The sequence below is a fragment of the Somniosus microcephalus genome, chromosome 6 (genome assembly GCF_052327205.1).
Source record: "Somniosus microcephalus isolate GS21.2 chromosome 6, FLI_Smic_1.0, whole genome shotgun sequence".
Taxonomy (NCBI): domain Eukaryota; kingdom Metazoa; phylum Chordata; class Chondrichthyes; order Squaliformes; family Somniosidae; genus Somniosus; species Somniosus microcephalus.
The window spans coordinates 62,992,609-63,011,760 of NC_140992.1; the positions used below are offsets into that span (position 1 = coordinate 62,992,609).

A 19,152-nucleotide genomic window follows, 5' to 3' on the forward strand; every position below is an offset into this window, starting at 1 on the left:
ATGTAAACCACTTCAAGATGTCAAAATGCCATTGTGTAGTTCACATGTAATGTGATCATGGTAAAATGATTCAAAGTTCTTCTTACTAGCCAGTAATAAAGCTGTTTCCCTTTAAATATGTCTAAATCATTATGCTGGCTATGCCTGAGAATGGCTGTAAGGCATAACTAAAACTGGTGTTGATCCTACAAATGTTCTGAATATTAGAATATTTTTTCTGCAAATAACTACAGTATTTTGAGGTATTTTTCTAACAGATTTAAGTGTCATGTATCTCTTGTGAGTAATCATACTCAGTTTTAAACAATAGCCCAAATTTTGCAGTCAGCGGCAAAGGAACGGTGCTTGCCGCTCACCTCGTTGACAGCTGCCCACAGGGATTTTGCAGGCTTTTGAGCAGAGACTTGTTCTAATCCAGCGTCTGATCCAGCTTCTATGAACAGGCCAGAAAAACAGCAAGGCTCTTCAACCAATCAGATTGAAGAATTCTCACTGAGACCCGTAGAGTATAAAGCAGGAAGTATAAATTAGATTTAGATCATGTACAGAAAGTAAAATAAAGATTGGGAACGGCAGATGGGATTGAGAGAGAGAGAGATAAGAGAGACAGACAGGAAAAAGTAAAAATATTTTTTTTAAAATTAAAGCTCCAACACTAATTAACTACTGAAGGAATGAGACTCCACATTGGAAAATTAAATTTTCAGGGCCAGAGAGGTTCTTCAGCAGTAATTATCACTTATCATGCTGTTACAAATTCACTGGCCTAGAAATTCAGTTGTTAGCGCCAGCCGCTAGCGCCTCAGGAGGGGAAGTGGGGCGCTAAGCGGCTAGCGCCTGGGCGCGGCGTGATCTGCACCTCTCGCGAACTTCACTCAAGATTTAGCGGCGGCGCAAAACCGCAGCGCCTGCTCAGCTGCGCGCGCAGATCCTGACGTCATTTCATGGTGCTATGCCCTTGTTGCGCCCCGAACCAGAACTTCAGTGGCGCCGCCCTTCTGTGCGCCTGGCACCCCCAGAGACTGGTAGAGGGGAACAGTTTCCAGTCGCTGTGGGGCGCGGGGACGCTAATTAAAGGGGACTGCTCCTGCAGTATAAGTGGCAGCCATTTTGTTCCACTCCTTCTTTGTGAGAGACGGATATTTGGAGAGAGACAAAGGGAGAGAGCTTTCTGGTTTGACTCAACACTCGCACAGGTACTTCTGGCTTCAGGCCAGAGCTTTGCACTTGGATTTAACTTTCAGTGCCATAGCCTTGATTCGACACATATAATGGGGGCTGCAATGGGTGGAAACGTTGGCTTACTGCATTGCATTCAAAGGGCTCAGAGACACCGTGAGAGAGTGCCAGTCATGGCCAGACGGAGAAGGGCCAACAGGGGTCGGCACAGGAGGCCTTACCCACCCAGGGTATACCGCCAGCAGTTCTCATATCTGAACATGTCTGAGGAGCAGTGTGTTCGGAGGCTGCGATTCAGAAGGGAGGTGGTCACCGAGATCTGCCACCTGCTTCGCAGAGATCTGCAGCCACAGCTGAGGAGCAGGACGTCTCTGTTGGTGGCAGTGAAGGTGACGGTGGCTCTCAACTTCTATGCCACCGGCTCCTTCCAATCCGCTACTGGGGACATTGCCAACATCCCCCAGTTCGCGGTACATTGCTGCATCCGCCAGGTGACCAATGCCCTTTTCAGAAGGAGACGTCAGTTCATCTCCTTCCCCATGACCCTGGACAAGCAGCAAGAGCGTGCAATGAGATTTGCAGTATTAGCAGGCTTCCCCATGGTGCAGGGCGCCATTGACTGCATGCATGTGGCTTTGCGGGCACCTCTACAGAATGCCGAGGATTACCGCAACCGGAAGGGCTACCATTCGCTCAACGTGCAGTTGGTGTGTGACCACAGGCAGCTCATACTAGCTGTCAATGCCCGCTTTCCAGGCAGCAGCCACGATGCCTTCATCCTGCGCCAGACTTCTGTGGCAGATATGTTCGAAGCCCAGGCTCACCCACGAGGATGGCTTCTCGGGGACAAAGGCTATCCTTTGTGCACCTGGCTGATGACCCCACTCCGTGCGCCCAGCACCCCTGCTGAAGAGCGATACAATGACAGCCATCAAGCAACCAGGAACATCATTGAGCACACAATCGGCGTGCTCAAGCAATGGTTCCGCTGTCTGGATCGTTCCGTGGGAGCCCTACAGTACTCGCCTGAGCGAGTCTCCCACTTCGTTGTAGTGTGCTGCATACTGCACAACCTGGCTATCCGCAGGACTCAGCCACTGCCAGCAGACATTGGAGGACCACCAGAGGAGGAGGAGGAGGAGCACCAACACGGGAGGGAGGCACAAAGTGCAAGGGCCGTCCGTCGGCGGCTTATTGCAACTCGGTTCTAGGCCCCCTCTCAGGGAATGGCTTGTGCCAATGAAAGAAGATGAATGTAGCCGCTCCGCAAGCCCTCAGCCGGTCAAGGCAACAAATACTTCCAAAAGCAAACATGGACAATGCAATTAAAGAAATTTTTTTACTGTGCAAACTCTGTGCCCTTCCCGCATGACAAACTAATTCAGAGAAACCCCCCAAAAAACAGTCAGAGACATAACTGGCTCTCACAACCTTCAGAAAATGCCAAAAGCAGTTAAACAAAAATGACCATGATCCTCGGCCTTTATAAAAAAACAAACACAACAGTCTCGGCCTTCATATATAAAAAAACACAGCAGTCTCGGCCTTCATATATCAAAAAACACAACAGTCTCGGCCTTCATATATCAAAAAACCTTCTCGGCCTCGTATATAAAAAAAACATTTGGCCACACCTTCTACTTTTTCCCCTGCGAGGGTGATCCGCCTCGCTTCCGCGACTGGCCCCTTCCCACCCTTCAGCTCCTCCTCAATGGGACCCCAGTGGCTGCGGCAAGGCTGGGGGAAGGCTGCTGAGGGTCAGATGGTGAGACGGCAGATGTCCTTGGGGGTCGGCCTGGACCAGCTCTGGGCCTGGAGGGGCCGGCTGCTGACTGCTCCAACTCTGCTTGGGCGGCAGCAGTCTGTCCTACGGGTGGTGGCAGCTGCAGTGGAGGAGTGACAGTGTTGGTTGCAGGAATGCTGCCAACCTGACAGGGCACAGGCACTCCCTGGTCAGCTGATACACTGGCACTCGCACGGGCCAGCACTGCAGCATGCACAGCAATCTGCTGAAGCACAGGCTGCTGGGCTGCTGCGGCGTGGAGAGGGCCCCGTTGATGCCTGGCCGATCCAGCGAGGGTGGCAGCAGATAGTGCCCATGTGGCCCTGGTCTGTGTCTGCATCACACCAGCCAGTGAATGCACGGCACGACTGAGCACTTGGCTGGAAGCCGCCTGTGATGCAATGAAGTCCTGCTAACTCCTAGCCTGTGCTGCCGCGAAGTCCTGCAGACTCCTGGCCTGTGCTGCCACGAAGTCCTGCAGACTCCTGGCCTGTGCTGCCCCGAATTCCTGTACACTCCTTGCCAGTGACTCTATGGAGTCAGGCATCCTTGCCACTGCAGCCATGAGCTCAGTGTGCCTGCGCTCAGCCTGGGCGCCACTTTCAGCAAGGAGCCGCACCTCCTCTGTGCTCACCGTAGCAGGACTCGAGGCCAGACTCTCCCTCCGGGGAGAAGGCTGCCGAGCTTCCCCACCCCTCCCACGTTGCTGCAGCCTGCTGGGCCCCGGAGCTTCACTCTCCTCAGACCCTTCCCCCCTGCTCCCCTCCAGGGAAGATGTGTCCCCATCATGGCCATGGGCTGCCTCGGCTGAGGGTGTCACTGATGGGCCGGCTTCCTCTTCCTCCTCCTCGATTTCAGAATCAGACACAGTGCCAGCTTGAAGGCCCACCTCCTCACCTGGCGATTCACCATCTGAAAGCAGGGAGGCACAAGAGTTGCTTTAGAGTGCGGACAGGGTGGCAGCGAGGGAGGCATGAGTGCTGCTATGCACTGCATTGGTTCGATAGTGGCAAAGGATGCTGGTGTGAGGCGCAAGTGGAAAGAGAGAGGTCAAAAAGGTGATGACCTTACCATTGGGGTCCAGAGCAGGGTCGGCATCGCCACTGGCGACGGGGCCAATCAGCCGGCCTGCCATAATGCGCTCCACACGCTGCTTCAGGTTGCTGAGCTGTATGAGGTCAGGATGGCCTCCCCGGGTCTGTTGCTGCTGCCTGCGGTTGTGGGCCAGCTTGCCCTGCAAGAGAAAGGACGGCCTCTAAGTACAGTGTCAAGCCCTGATCTTGCCTGCACTGCCTCCCATGGTGGAATAGCCCTGACAGTGTGAAGCCCTGATCTTGCCTGCACTGCCTCCCATGGTGGAATAGCCCTGACAGTGTCAAGCCCTGATCTTGCCTGCACTGCCTCCCATGGTGGAATAGCCCTGACAGTGTGAAGCCCTGATCTTGCCTGCACTGCCTCCCATGATGGAATAGCCCTGGCAGTGTCAAGCCCTGATCTTGCCTGCACTGCCTCCCATGGTGGAATAGCCCTGACAGTGTGTAAAGTGCTGAATGTGCAAGTGATTTTCATGACAGTCCCATAGCTGCTGGATGAGGGCTGGGCATTAGGGCTTTCAGGTCCCTTTGGCCATAAAGTGAGGTGCACATGCAGGGATGAGGAGGATACTGGAAAGGTTACTCACCCTGACAACCCGAGTGAGATCGTTGAATTTTTTCTGCATTGCACAGGAGTCCTGCCAACCATGCTGTTGGAGGTCACCCTGTTTGCCACCTCCCTCCAAGCTTTTCGATACTTGCTGGTCAGCGGCCTCCTGCCACTATCCGGGAAGAGGACACGTCGCCTGCGCTCCACTGCGCCAACCAGTACCTTCAGGGCACCCTCGCTGAAGCGCTGCACTCGCTCCCTAGCCTTCTCCATAGTCGTGGGCGTTGAACTGTTGAAGCAGCTATGTTCAGGCCTTGATTCAGGGCTGCAGTGTGCAGGGTGTGGCAGCCAAACAAATCCCCCCTCCCCCTTTAAGAGCCAGTGTGTCTGCCTTCAATCAGCAACTCGCCGCACCTGCATTGCGCCCGCCCTCGGTGGTAGCGCCCCGGCTCGCCGGCTTAGCGCCTTATGATAGTCGTGCATCGCCTGCTTTAGCGCAGCAGCAACCTCTTGGGGCGATGCAACTGAATATCGGCGAAGGTGGCACTAAGTTGCGCCAGGCGCAAAATTTAGCGAACGCCCGGCTGTAGCTCCCCAAACGTGGCTATACTGAATTTCTCAGCCACTTACTCTTGAATGCACCAGCCCCAACTTTTTCTGGTGTGTTTAGTGGGTAACTAGTGGTAAGTACCCCAGCTTCACGCCATTGCATGTCTTTCAATGCTGAGTCTATCACAAAGGTCCTGTTATGGTATGTTGGCCTTCGTAGCAAGAGGGTTCGAGTACAAGAACAAGGGTGTCTTGCTGCAGTTGTACAGGGCCTTGGTGAGACCACACCTTGAGTATTGTGTGCAGTTTTGGTCGCCTTATCTGAGGAAGGATGTTCTTGCCATGGAAGGAGTGCAGCGAAGATTCACCAGGCTGATGCCTGGGATGGCAGGAATGACGTATGAGGAGAGATTGGGTCGATTGGACTTATACTCGCTGGAGTTTAGAAGAATGAGAGGGGATCTCATTAAAACTTATAAAATTCTAACAGGACTAGACAGACTAGATGCAGGAAGGATGTTCCCGATGGTCGGGGAGTCCAGAACCAGGGGTCACAGTCTAAGGATAAGGGGTAAGCCATTTAGGACAGAGATGAGGAGGAATTTTTTCACCCAGAGAGTGGTGAACCTGTGGAATTCTCTACCAAAGAAGGCAGTAGAGGCCAATTCATTAAATATATTCAAGAAGGAGTTGGATATATTTCTTAAGGCTAAAGGGATCAAGGGATATGGAGAGAAGGCAGGAACATGGTATTGAATTTGGATGATCAGCCATGATCTCATTGAATGGCGGAGCAGGCTCGAGGGGCCAAATGGCCTACTCCTGCTCCTATCTTTCTATAGCGCAGACCGTGGAGGAGCAGGGTAACTTGGTCCACAACTTCCGGATTTCTGCGTTTAACTGCGCATTTTTGTACTCCAGATGGGAGGGAAAGCAGTGAGTGAGGAGAACATAAAAAACCTGCAAAAGGACATAGACAGGCTAAATGAGTGGGCAGAGATTTGGCAGATGCAATATAATGTTGGAAAGTGTGAGGTTATGTACTTTGGCAGAAAAAATCAAAGAGCAAGTTATTATCTAAATGGAGAGAAACTGCAAAGTGCTACAGTGCAAAGGGATCTGGGGGTCCTGGTGCATGAAACATAAAAAGTTAGTATGCAGGTGCAGCAGGTGATCAGGAAGGCCAATGGAATCTTGGCTTTTATTGCGAGGGGGATGGAGTATAAAAACAGGGAAGTCTTGCTGCAGTTATACTGGGTATTGGTGAGGCCACACCTGGAATACTGTGTGCAGTTTTGGTTTCCATATTTAAGAAAAGATATACTTGCTCTCGAGGCGGTTCAGAGAAAGTTCACTCGGTTGATTCCGGAGATGAGGGGGTTGACGTATGAGGAAAGGTTGAGTAGGTTGGGACTTTACTCATTGGAGTTCAGAAGAATGAGAGGCGATCTTATCGAAACATATAAGATTGTGAGGGGGGTTGATCGGGTGGATGCGGTGAGGATGTTTCCACTGATGGGTGAGACTAGAACTAGGGGGCATAATCTAAGAATAAGGGGCTGCCCTTTCAAAACTGAGATGAGGAGAAACTTCTTCACTCAGAGGGTAGTAAATCTATGGAATTTGCTACCCCAGAGAGCTGTGGAAGCTGCAACATTAAATAAATTTAAAATGGAGATAGACAGTTTCCTAGCAGATAAGGGAATTAGGGGTTACGGGGAGAGGGCAGGGAAGTGGACGTGAGTCTAGATTCGGTCAGCCATAATCCTATTGAATGGCGGAGTAGGCCCGAGGGGCCGTATGGCCTACTCCTGCTCCTACTTCTAATGTTCTTATAAGTTGCTGTCTGATTTACTCCATAATAACGGTGAACGCTGACTGCCTCACCATTATTATTAACGCAAAATCCGGGCCATTAGATTCATGCGTAACATTACATAGAAGATGTTATCACAACAACAGCTTATTACAATAAAGCCCAGGTAATGACACCATGAATATTTGGTGACTGACTCAATGACACTGAGGGGCATTTCATTTACTGCTGCAAACCTGGATGTTGCCTGTCTACTTTTAGAAACTGGGAAATAATAAACCAATATTGCTTTTAGTATGTTTTATGATACCTTCACCTGAAAAATGTATAAAAATAAATCGATATAAACCTCTGTGTACCAAACTCCAGTTATAGCAACTTGAAACATATGTTTAGTGGATGAATTTCAGGATAATTAGTTATTTTTTTTGAATCTGTATAAATGTTATGCTAAAATCATTATTCTGAAACAATTTTGTGAATTATATGGAATTGGGTTGCAGTAGTGTATCTAATATAGGGTGACCATATTTTCAAAACTGAATCTGGAGACACACAGGGTGGGATCACAGCAAAGTAGCCAGGACGGAAAATGTAGGCTGCACAGCGTAGCGAGGCAACATTTTTAGCAGCCTATATCTTAACAGTTGAACTATAAATACAGTACAAATGTGCATATAATTACAGTGGATGTGATGTCACACTATTAAATTGCATTCAGACACTTGAACCACCCCCTCCCCCCTCAGTGACGGAGGTCACACCTCACCCCTCCTCCTCTGTGACTGAGGACACACCTGATCCCCTGCCCCGTGACTGATGTGACACCTGACCTCTCCCAACCCCGTGACTGAGGTGGCACCTGACACACTCCCTCCTCCAGTGATTGAGGTTACACCTGACCCCGACCCACCCACCCCCCCCCCGTGCCTGTCACACCTGACCCCCCACACAGTGCCTAGGATTAGCCCTCCCTTCCCCCACCCACCCCCCCACTTCCCCCCGGTGACTGTGGACCAGGCCTTCCCCCACTCTGGCTGCCGTGCTCCCAGGCACTTCCGGCGCCGACAATCCAGCAGCATGAGCTCAGAAACAACAACTGGCACATGTGCAGAAAGACAGCCCAGTCACGCAGGTGCAGTGTGTCATTCTGGCCATTGTACAAGTTGTTGTTTTAATTTAGCGTGGCAAACTGACAGCTCAGGGGGGGTACACACACTGCCCGGGGGTACACACACTGCCCGGGGGTACACTCACTGCCCAGGGGTACACTCACTGCCCAGGGGTACACTTCGGGGATGAGTTTCATGAACCGGGAACATTGTTTGCCCAGGGACAGAGTATCTCATCTGGGGACTGTCCCCGGAAAACGGAGACATATGGGGGGTGATTTTGGCAATGGGGAGCTTTTGGACGCGGGACTCCCACTTGTCGGGTTTCAGTCCCGCCTCCATCAACTCCTGGCCAACCCACGCTATTTTCCCTTGATTGACCTTGTTAATCCCACCCAGCGGGCTTAGCAAGCCAATTCAGGGAAAGCCAGTTGCAGAGAACGTCAACGTATGACGTTTCATCTGTCAAAAATTTTGAATTGTCATCATTTGACAGCTCTGTGAAGCTGTCAAATAGTGACATTCTCTGTAGTTTGATGAGGTCTTGAATTTAAGACCCCAAACCTCTTTCTTTTGCAGAAATTAGATAGTTGTTGCATTGGAGAATGCAACGGCCATCTGTCATCTCTACCGCGGAGGTGCGAGACTCTCTGCATACACACTGATTGAAGCCTGCAGGAAGAAACAAAGGTAAGTACAGTTTTTCTAACACTTTGCACTTACCTCAGATACTCACCTCTCCACACTTGCACCCATCACTCACCTCCACAGCACACTTTTGGACCCCTCCGACCCCCTACTCGCCTCGCTGACCTGGCGGGTTTCGGAGCCTTCGGGAAGCCTGCACTTGTGTGGGCAAAATGGTGAATAGCCTATTTTCTGCCTGTTAACAGGCAATTAAGTGGCTTTAATCCCGTCCCGCCTCCAAGGAGACGGGACCCGGCGCGGGACGGCTACCCGCCTCCTGGCAAGATGGCATGGAGACGGGTTGGGCCCCCGCCCCCAAATTCTGCCATTTTCCCGGAGGTCCCACCTCCAAACCCGCATCCCCAGGGCTGGCAAAATCCAGCCCATGGTCAGCCTAATCTAACAAGAATTCAATTAACCAAAAAAACAACTATTTACAATAATGATCAAATCACAATTTTTTAAAGCAACTTTCCCAGTTTACAATCAAAGCTGCAGGACAGTGCTACCAATATACTGTTATTATTTTTTATCATGAACTAATTTATTTTGTGCTTCTATGTTGTGAGAAATGTGTGTGTATTTGTGTGTGTAGGAAATGAAATTTGTTGCTCAATCTTCTGTACCTGTACTTCACAGAATCACAGAATCCCCACAGTGCAGATAGAGGCCATTTCGGCCCATCGAGCCTGCACCGACACATATCCCACCCTATCCCCGTAACCCCACGTATTTAATCCCCTAACACTAAGGGTCAATTTATCATAGCCAAATCAACCTAACCCGCACATCTTTGGACTGTGGGAGGAAACCGGAGCACCCGGAGGAAACCCACGCAGACACAGGGAGAATGTGCAAACTCCACATAGACAGTCGCCCGAGGCCAGATTTGAACCCGGGTCCCTGGCGCTGTGAGGCAACAGTGCTAACCACTATGCCACCGTGCCCCCTTTTCAGCTACTTCAGCTGCCTTTTGGGGTTTAAGCTTTTTGAGAAGTAATGGTGAAAAACACAAATGTGTTAAATACTCAAAATTCCATAAAAAATGTTTACTTTAATTAAAAATAGAATCCATAACCAATAGTACCTTGTATACATTTTGCTGTGTATAAACTGTATATTCCTCTGATAGTGTCCATATATTGCATTTTTAAAATGTTTTAGATTTCCATATGTGCAGTGATACAAGGTTCAATCAATCACTTGTAACTGCTCAACCGAACAGCACAATTACTGTGATGTAAGTGAAATAGTTATTTGGTCATATAACAGCACCCTTCCATCAGGATTATTTAGTCAATCAAACCTATTTGTGACTTAATTTACAGTGGGAAGTTGCATAGGCAATCTTTCAACGATAACATTTATCAAAAATACACAGACAACAGAACTTTTTTTGCTGTGCAATGCAATCTGCATGTGCTGTAACAAACTTCTATAATAAATCAAACCGTGTCCTTTAAAATATATTATACATTTACACTGAAATTTATCTGAGTCTCTACTTTATCAAATCTTCCTATTTACAGACGTACCTCTCTATGCTTTTCTGTTTCTTTGTTGAACGAGGCTGGTTGAAACTGATTGCCTCAAGGGAGATTGAGGCTGCTACTAAACAAAAAATCAATTATTTATGTGAGATGTGATCTACGTCAGCAGGAATGCTCCTCTTGGCCCCACAAAAATACAGTGGCCCGCTGGGAGCGTCTTCCCCCCTCCTGCCCCCCACCACACTTTTACAACTTCTGACTCGGCTTGCTCATGGAGCATCCGGATATTCGGTCCCCAATTTAGCCAAGCTGCCCGCTAACGCTCACAGAACATTGGGCAGTTTGCTTAGGGTATTCTAATAAGGCTTGAATCTAAAACTGGTTCAGGCCTCTCACTGAACCTATCTGGCGGGCACAGCAGATGCACCACCGACTTTGCGCCCAATTTGAAGATTACCTCCCAGTAATTTTTTCCCCCTACCCTAGACTTAATGTAATCTGCCACAAGGCAGTCTGATCAATAACTAATATTAGCATATTACCATATCTCAGGAATCAAGACCCATAGCCTCTAGATTATGAAATAAATGCAAATACAATGTTTCGCTGCTTTGTCAGGACTATGCCATGTTTGAGCGATATATACATAAATGAGCCAATTTTATCCTGATAACTGGATGCTAGTATTAGTTTAAATCACATTTAGATCATTCTTCTTTAACCAACTAGTTTCTATAAACAAACCTAGCTTGTAAATCTCTTATCATGGGTTGAATTGTAACCCCACTAATGTAACTCCACTATTTAAAAAAGGTGGTAGAGAGAAAACAGGGAATTATAGACTGGTAAGTCTGACATTGGTAGTGGGGAAAATGCTAGAGTCCATTATAAAAGATGTAATAGCAGAGCACTTGGAAAAAAGTGACAGGATCGGACAAAGTCAACATGGATTTACAAAAGGTAAATCATACTTGACTAACCTACTGGAATTTTTTGAGGATGTAACTGGTAGAATAGATAAGGGAGAACCAGTGGATGTGGTGTATTTGGACTTTCAGAAGGCTTTCGATAAGGTCCCGCATAAGAGATTAGCATGCAAAGTTAAAGCACACAGGATTGGGGGTAAGGTACTGTCTTGAATAGAGAACTGGTTGGCAGACAGGAAGCAAAGAGTTGGAATAAACGGGTCTTTTTCCGAGCGGCAGGCAGTGACTAGTGGGGTACCGCAGGGATCGGTGCTGGGACCCCAGCTATTCACAATATATATATATAAATGATCTAGATGAGGGAACTAGATGTAATATCGTCAAGTTTGCAGACAACACAAAGCTGGGTGGGCGTGTATGCTGTGAGGAGGATGCAGAGAAACTCCAGTATGATTTGGACAGGTTGGGTGATTATACTGCATTTGCCATGCATCTGCCCAATGTGGATAAATGCAAGGTTATCCACTTCAGTGGCAAAAACAGGAAGGCAGATTATTATCTGAACTGCAATAGATTGGGAAAAGGGGAAGTGCAACAAGACCTGGGTGTCCTTGTGCACCAGTCGCTGAAGGTAAGCATGCAGGTGCAGCAGGCGGTTAAGAAGGCAAATGGTATGTTGGCCTTCATAGCGAGAGGATTCGAGTACAGGAGCAAGGATGCCTTGCTGCAGTTGTACACGGCCTTGGTGAGACCACATCTTGAGTATTGTGTGCAGTTTTGGTCACCTTATCTGAGGAAGGATGTTCCTGCCATGGAGGGAGTGCAGCGAAGATTCACCAGACTGATACCTGGGATGGCAGGAATGACGTATGAGGAGAGATTGGGTCGATTAGGCTTATATTCGCTAGAGTTTAGAAGAATGAGAGGGGATCTAATTGAAACTTATAAAATTCTAACAGGACTAGACAGACTAGATGCAGGAAGGATGTTCCCGATGGCGGGGGAGTCCAGATCCAGGGGTCACAGTCTAAGGATAAGGGGTAAGCCATTTAGGACTGAGATGAGGAGGAATTTCTTCACCCAGAGAGTGGTGAACCTGTGGAATTCTCTACCACACAAGGCAGTTGAGGCCAATTCATTGAATATATTCAAGAAGGAGTTAGATATATTTCTTAAGGCTAAAGGGATCAAGGGATATGGGGAGAAAGCAGGGACAAGGTACTGAATTTGGATGATCAGCCATGATCTCATTAAATGGCGGAACAGGCTCGAGGGGCCGAATGGCCTACTTCTGCTCCTATCTGCTATGAATTAACCAGCACTATTCCATACTGAGCAATTATACCTGTAGTCTGCAGATAGTCAAAAAGTACCATGTCTCTTTTTATACTCCTATATCAACATGATAACAGAACATTCTCCATTTGCATTTCTTAAAATCATCTTCCCATTTCAGAACTTCACTCCATTTTGTTATAAAATTCTGTTTAACAGCAGTTCTATTTAAAAAAAATCAAAAGTGAATATAAATAGACTTATTTTTCTTGAAATGCATTTGGAAAAGATAACCAATGCTCTGAAATTATGCCATTGTATACTGGTATATGAATGCTTAACATACTTGTCTGGAATTCCTTCCTGAGTTATTTTAATGCAGACATTCATTTGTTTTAAATGATCGGGGTAACACCTCCACTAACTTTTGTACACAAGTAACACACATCATAATTTAAGAGCCAACATTTTTAATTGTGAATAAGCTGAAAGATCACTTAATGTTACAGTAATTGTTTCTTTTGAAGTGAAATAGTCTGCAGGTATCAGAAATTGCATGCAGCCAAATCATGCTTTTGAAAAATCAAATTGTGTCATTATTCACACCATTTTAGAACTGCATCCATAAAATGCTTTCACAATACTTCCCGATTTTGGAATAACCAAACAAAAATTGGATCGTTCATTTCTTTAGTTACTGTTATACTCATGCATTAGGCTTTATTATTTCTGTTTAATTTATTCTCCATTTTGAATTGCACAGTCTCCTCACCATTGAGTCCCCTGGAGCATGCATGATTCTTCAAGCAAGAGGTTATGTGTGTAGACAATGGCTGCCAAGCATTTTACAGTGATGTCTTGATCTGGCTGTTGGGACTCTATTTTACTCTGTTTGACAATTTTAATGAAAAAAATACACATGCATAAACAGGAGTGTAATCCCAAGACAAAGCACTAACAGATGTTTAGTGCTGTAATGAGAATTAGTGGCATCAAAAAAATGGGTTAGGGAAAACTAGCAAAAAGTTTTTTAAAAAAGCTTGTTAAATTTTTGTTAGGATCAATTGTAAACAATTCATGAAGAATTATGCATTTGGTGGGGTGGGGGAGGGAGAAGGAAAGGGATATAAATGGAAAATGAGAACTGAATTCCAGATCAATCCTGACATTAGTGAGCTTAACTGTTAGGATGATTTTTTAATATCAGCAGAGCTGTAGAGATACTGGAAAGATAAGCAGAAAATTACATGGTCACCTCAACATATAAAATAACTAATAAAATGACTAAGTACTGTGCTGCCCATGTGTATACTGTGTCTTGTTGCTGTACTTCATTGTTTATAACACTAACTGTTTTTCAAAGTCTGCTTTGAGTTTTTAGCCTCCATCACTTCATATTACAATATTTGTCAGTCCTATTTCAGAAATCCTAAAGCTTTACCGTGCAGCCATTTTAAGCCCAATTTTCATGGTTTTCTCATTGAATAGGTCAGCAGTCACACGCAGTTATATTTATCATTTTACACTCCCTGATCTCTATTTTTTGAAAGGGTCTGCTGATTGGCAGTAAAAAAAAAATCAAGGCAATTGACCCAGTATAGGGTTGATTTTCTTCTATGGATGGCTGACAGGCACAGTGGATTTCAGTGCCTGTGAGGAAGTGGCTGCTCATATTATTCTTCCCCATGACGTTTGCGTGGTTTTGGGCATACTGCAGGCAAAGGCACCCTCTGGCTGGCAGGTCTGTCGAAAAAATGCCTGGAATTGGAGCAGAACAGGCCTGTGAGATCAGGGCCTTCTAGCTGCTGCTTGGTAACAGCAGTAAGAAGGCCCAGAATTGTCCATGAGGGAGGGGGAGAAGGCATTAAAATAAAGTGTCAAATATGCTTTTCTGTCGTCAGTGTACCCGACAGACCCCCAGTCCCAGGGGGGTCCACTGGCAGGCATTCACACCAGCCTCTGACAGACACCACAGTGCTGGAATTCTGAATGGTCAGATCTATCGGAGAGGAACATGGGCGGCCTGGAACATTCCTTCTGTTTCATTCAAATAGCAATACTAGACCTGCACCTACGACAAGCACGGGCTCAGTTATGCTTGTTGGGAAAGCCTCAGGAGGTCCTGAGGCAATGCAATGGAATGCCCTTTGCCCGAGGAATGTCAATTCCCCAGATATGGAGAGGAAATATATCCAATAGGTTCAATTTGTCGATCCCATGCTCTTGCTGAGCACAGGTTGGAGGCAGTGTTACAATAATGTAGCTCCTGCAAGGAGCATGGGGGATTGGTGAATTTACCCATATAATCAAACTCTAATAAATGTTGAGTCCCTATAGGGTCATGAGACAATTTGTAACACAGAAAATAAAGTTAAATTTTTAAAAGACATCATCAGAGAGACAGGATTTCAGTGAGATTTTCCAGCCTGTCAGAGTGATTTTGTCGTCTTGTACTCATATCCATTTCCTTAAAATCCATTCTTCCAAAATAAACCTATTTTTATAATAGTGTATATGTGAAAATAGATTACAAAATATTGCAAAAGTACATTATTTATCTTATCAGTGTGTGTATTATATTAGACTGTATCACATTGTGAATTTAAATTATACAGTATGTACCACTGTTGCTATTGTATCACATTCAATCTCTGCCATATTACATTGTTATATTATACAACTTCTGTTGTTATTGTATTCTCTCCCTGTAATTATTAACTCTCATTCCCCAGTATCTTAATCGCAGTGTGTCTCACTCTGTAATATCTTACACTCTGTAAGTACTTCATTGGCTGTAAAGCGCTTTGAGACGTCCGGTGGTCGTAAAAGACGCTATATAAATGCAAGTCTTTCTTTTTATTATGGTATTGTACTATATTACTGTCTTTGGTATATTAGTTTACTTGCACTGAGTATCTCTCACTCAGTATTGTACTATATATAATCTCTGTTACATTGTTTTTATAGTCATTCTTGCTTTCTGTTGTGTTAGATGCTATCTCTCTACTCTATTATAGTGTCTGGTGTTTACATTATCTATAATATTTTTATACTATGTACATCACATTCTGTAACATAAAAATGCAGATGGTGGTCTGGGAGATTGAAACTGTAATCAGGATGCTGATAGAAAAAATTGGTTGTCTACCAAAAATTCTGTGAGACTTGGATAACCTAAAATAATAATTTCATTCAGAAAAATGCTGCCAGTGGTAACAGTAGTGAATATGCAAACAAGGCCTCAAGAGCAAAGTGTGCTTTTCGAGCTTGCTGCTCAGTCATTTTGCAAAAATATTACACACTCCACCATTGGATTAATTAACCTTTCATCGTGTATATAAGGTGCATAATTTCCTTCGTGTTACAGGATCATAATTTCAGGCCAGTCGTTGTCAATAGCTCTGGTTTTGCCCAAACTAAGAACTCATCATTTGATGATGATGACTGCAAACCCGTTTCTTACAATGAAGAAACAGAGAACCTTCTGTGGATATACACGAGGTGGTCTAAAGAAATTTCCTTTTTACACTTTTGAAGAAAATCAAACTGGTGGGATAGCATTTCCACATATTTAGGTTCTCAGTTGAACCTAAAGAAACATATTATGTGACCTTTCAATTCATTCACAATTAGGAAACAAGTGTACTTCAAATTTAACTTAAGTTGATAAATGGAAAATGAAATTACAACTTTAAAACTTTTTGTACACAATGAAGTATAGAAGTGTTACAGAAATACCCTGAAGGACTGGGCAGCGATCTGCCACATCATTGAGTAAAAATCATTATTCCATTGTTTCCTATTGTATATCTTTGATTTTAAAACATTAAATAGGTACTGAATATTCAGTTTCACAATATGCATTCAATCGTCAAAATATAATGGTTCAGCTACAACAGATATTATTGCAATAATACGCTTTTGCAGATTCATCTAGAAAAAAATAAAGTTTTTCTTTCTGTTGTATTTAACAGGATAAAATGACAAGATTGGTCTCTCTGTTCTATACAAGGCATTTGTTTTACAAAAATTGTACCACTTTATGACATTATTCCACAGGTTGCAATGTATAATACTCTTTGTACACAGGATAACATACACCTCAATCTGAAAGGCACATTATGCTTTTATGACCTAATAAAACTCTCTGAAGGCTTTGTCAATTTAATTAATTGCCCATTTTGAGGTATCATATAATGAAAATAATTAAGTGCTTATACAACATTCATTGGCTTCATTGTTCAGTCTATTAAATGGATTGAATGAATTATTTCTGTTAATGTGCATTTCTTTTTCCAAATCTTTCCAACCTGACAGTTAACAGCCTTTGAAGGCTGGGAATATCTAGTCATTCTATGACCTAGGCTCCTCATAATCATTATCTACTGCCATTGCATTATTATCCAATGGGCTGCAAATAGGTGGTAGAACTATTGTGTCTGACTCTGTTGTTAATAATAACCACTACTTATCAGTGAAGATCACCATCAAATGGTATTTTGTTTGTGTATTTGAAATCAGCAGCATATTTAATTCCTGTTGTAAGTAACAACATGTCCTTTGATAAATGCAGGTATAACTTTTCTGTAATGTATCCACCTTTGAAGAGGAATATGTCCCTCCCTTCACCATTGCACATTGCTAAAAGTTGGTTTGTTTTTTTGTATTTTGAATATTCTCAAACACATCCAAGCCTGCCTTTAAATAAACCTGAGCAGATCTGATGCTGTTCAGCACCACAGATAGCACTGTGGATACAGTTTGGTTTGTCTGTTGAAGTCTGAAGTGGTTAAGAGCTTCTTTCACGACAGAGAATTGGTTCGACGTCTCATCGAGGTGATACAGAATATTTCTGAAACACAAAATAACATATGCTAATTGTAACACATATATCCAACACTGAAATGTCTGCTGATGGCTGTTGCCATATTCAAATTAATTTGTAAACTGGCTGTATAAAATGTTTATTAGATTTGAAATAATAGAAATAAAAAGGGTTGGACTTTTCAGCGAAAATAGCAGTGAGGCTAACAGCGCTCAGTTATTTATGCGCAAATCGGACAGCAATTTCTGGTGAGCACATGTGCGCAGTTAAACGCAAAAATCCGGAAGTTGCTGTCCAAGGTGTGTGCCGCACCTCCACAAGCTGCGTGAAAACGGCATCCCGCCATCTGCCTCCCCATTCAAATGTACTGAACGGCATGAAGTTCCTGTAGTAACATCGTAGATACAGACTAAACTTGCCACAAAAAGTTAAGTCAAGTCATTTCAGTCTAAGTACCCATTTAATTGTGTGATAAGTCTCATTAATGCTAAACAACCTCTCTGACACTGAACATTTACTTTAACAAGTGTGCAGTCTCAAGCCTTCAGGTTTTAATTATTGTTGGAGATTTTTAAAAAAATAATGTAATTTATTTTACTTTTTCTTTCTGTCTCTTTTATCTCTCTCTCTTAACCCAATCTTCCTTTCCCTTTTATTCTTGCGCTTTCTGTACCTGATTTGACATTAAATTCAGTATTCTAATTACGCTTCCTGGTTCAGACTCTGCACTGCTCATTAACAATTCTTCAATCTGATTTATCATTGTTTTCTCCTGGAGCAGAAGCCTTCGGAAACCATTGCTCTTGTGTTTCAAATCTCACAACATTAAAACAACAAGTAGCAGATGTGGTTTGAAACTTGTATTCATGTACAATAATACTTGAATCAGGCAAATAAGGCTAGAACATAAATCCTTCACTAAATGTAAAATAAGTCAGATCACCAAGTGCTAACTCATAGGCTATTATCTGCAATTGATTAGAACTAGAAGTTAAATGTAAATATAGACAATAAGGAATAGGAAAGGTTTGTGAATACATATAATTCAGTGCCAGCCAATTCACCATGAACAAAGACTGAAAAAATGAGTAGCGGGGCCTTTCTGTGTTAAGAGTACCTTAATGCAAAATCAACAGATGTCAAAAGGGTAGTACACATAATTTTAGTTTAATGAACCCTCTTGTTTGTTGCAAGATTTTTCACTTTTTTAAATCAATAACTTGATCCCATAAACCATGTGATCCTGCTCCCCTCTAAATTGCTTCTGGGTAAAGCTGAAGTAATAGATACAACAGTGAGCCTGTGGAAATAGAAACAAGCTGCAAGTGGGCAGGAATATTAAATATATACATTAAATTTGGCACATTCTGGTGGTAAAATCACAATATTAGTAACCTACATGTGAACAACAACTAAACAGAGGTACACAGCTCCCTTAATACGATGAGGTTTTAGAAGGTAAAAATCAGCACTCTTTTAAACTTTTACTTTTAATTACTAGTCTAATAATTCATTTTTAAAAACTGTGTTAAAATGTTACCGGGTTAAATTTGTTGAAGTCATATCCATATAATATTCAGTAGCATTATACACAAGTAACTAAAACTATACTGTACTATAATAAATGCCTCCACATGTTTTATGAAGTTCAGTGTATTTGGGTGCATTTTATATTGAGTTGATAGTTTTGTTATTAGATTGCTTGAATATATGTGAATTGGTCACTTGGATACAAAATGTGACTATTCACCAAGTGTGTGTTTCAAGATCTCTGATTTTTACATCAGTTTGCTGCTCAGTCTATAAAGGAGAAAATGACAACACAGAGTGCAATGCCGGCTGTTTTCATGGTTTTATTGGTTTCAA

At 44.1% G+C, this 19,152-nt stretch overlaps 1 protein-coding gene across 2 annotated transcripts in view; it reads right to left on the bottom strand.

The window, feature by feature from the left end:
- Positions 1-9,804: 9,804 nt before the first annotated feature.
- The window catches only part of naaladl2 (N-acetylated alpha-linked acidic dipeptidase like 2), a 1,153,361-nt gene continuing 1,144,013 nt past the window's right edge, over positions 9,805-19,152 (bottom strand). For both annotated transcript variants that reach the window (XM_085990293.1, XM_085990292.1), the window contains one exon: positions 9,805-17,313. In XM_085990293.1, coding sequence (XP_085846419.1) covers positions 17,103-17,313 — 211 coding nt within the window. In that variant the 3' untranslated portion in view covers positions 9,805-17,102. The remainder of the gene's footprint in view (positions 17,314-19,152) is intronic.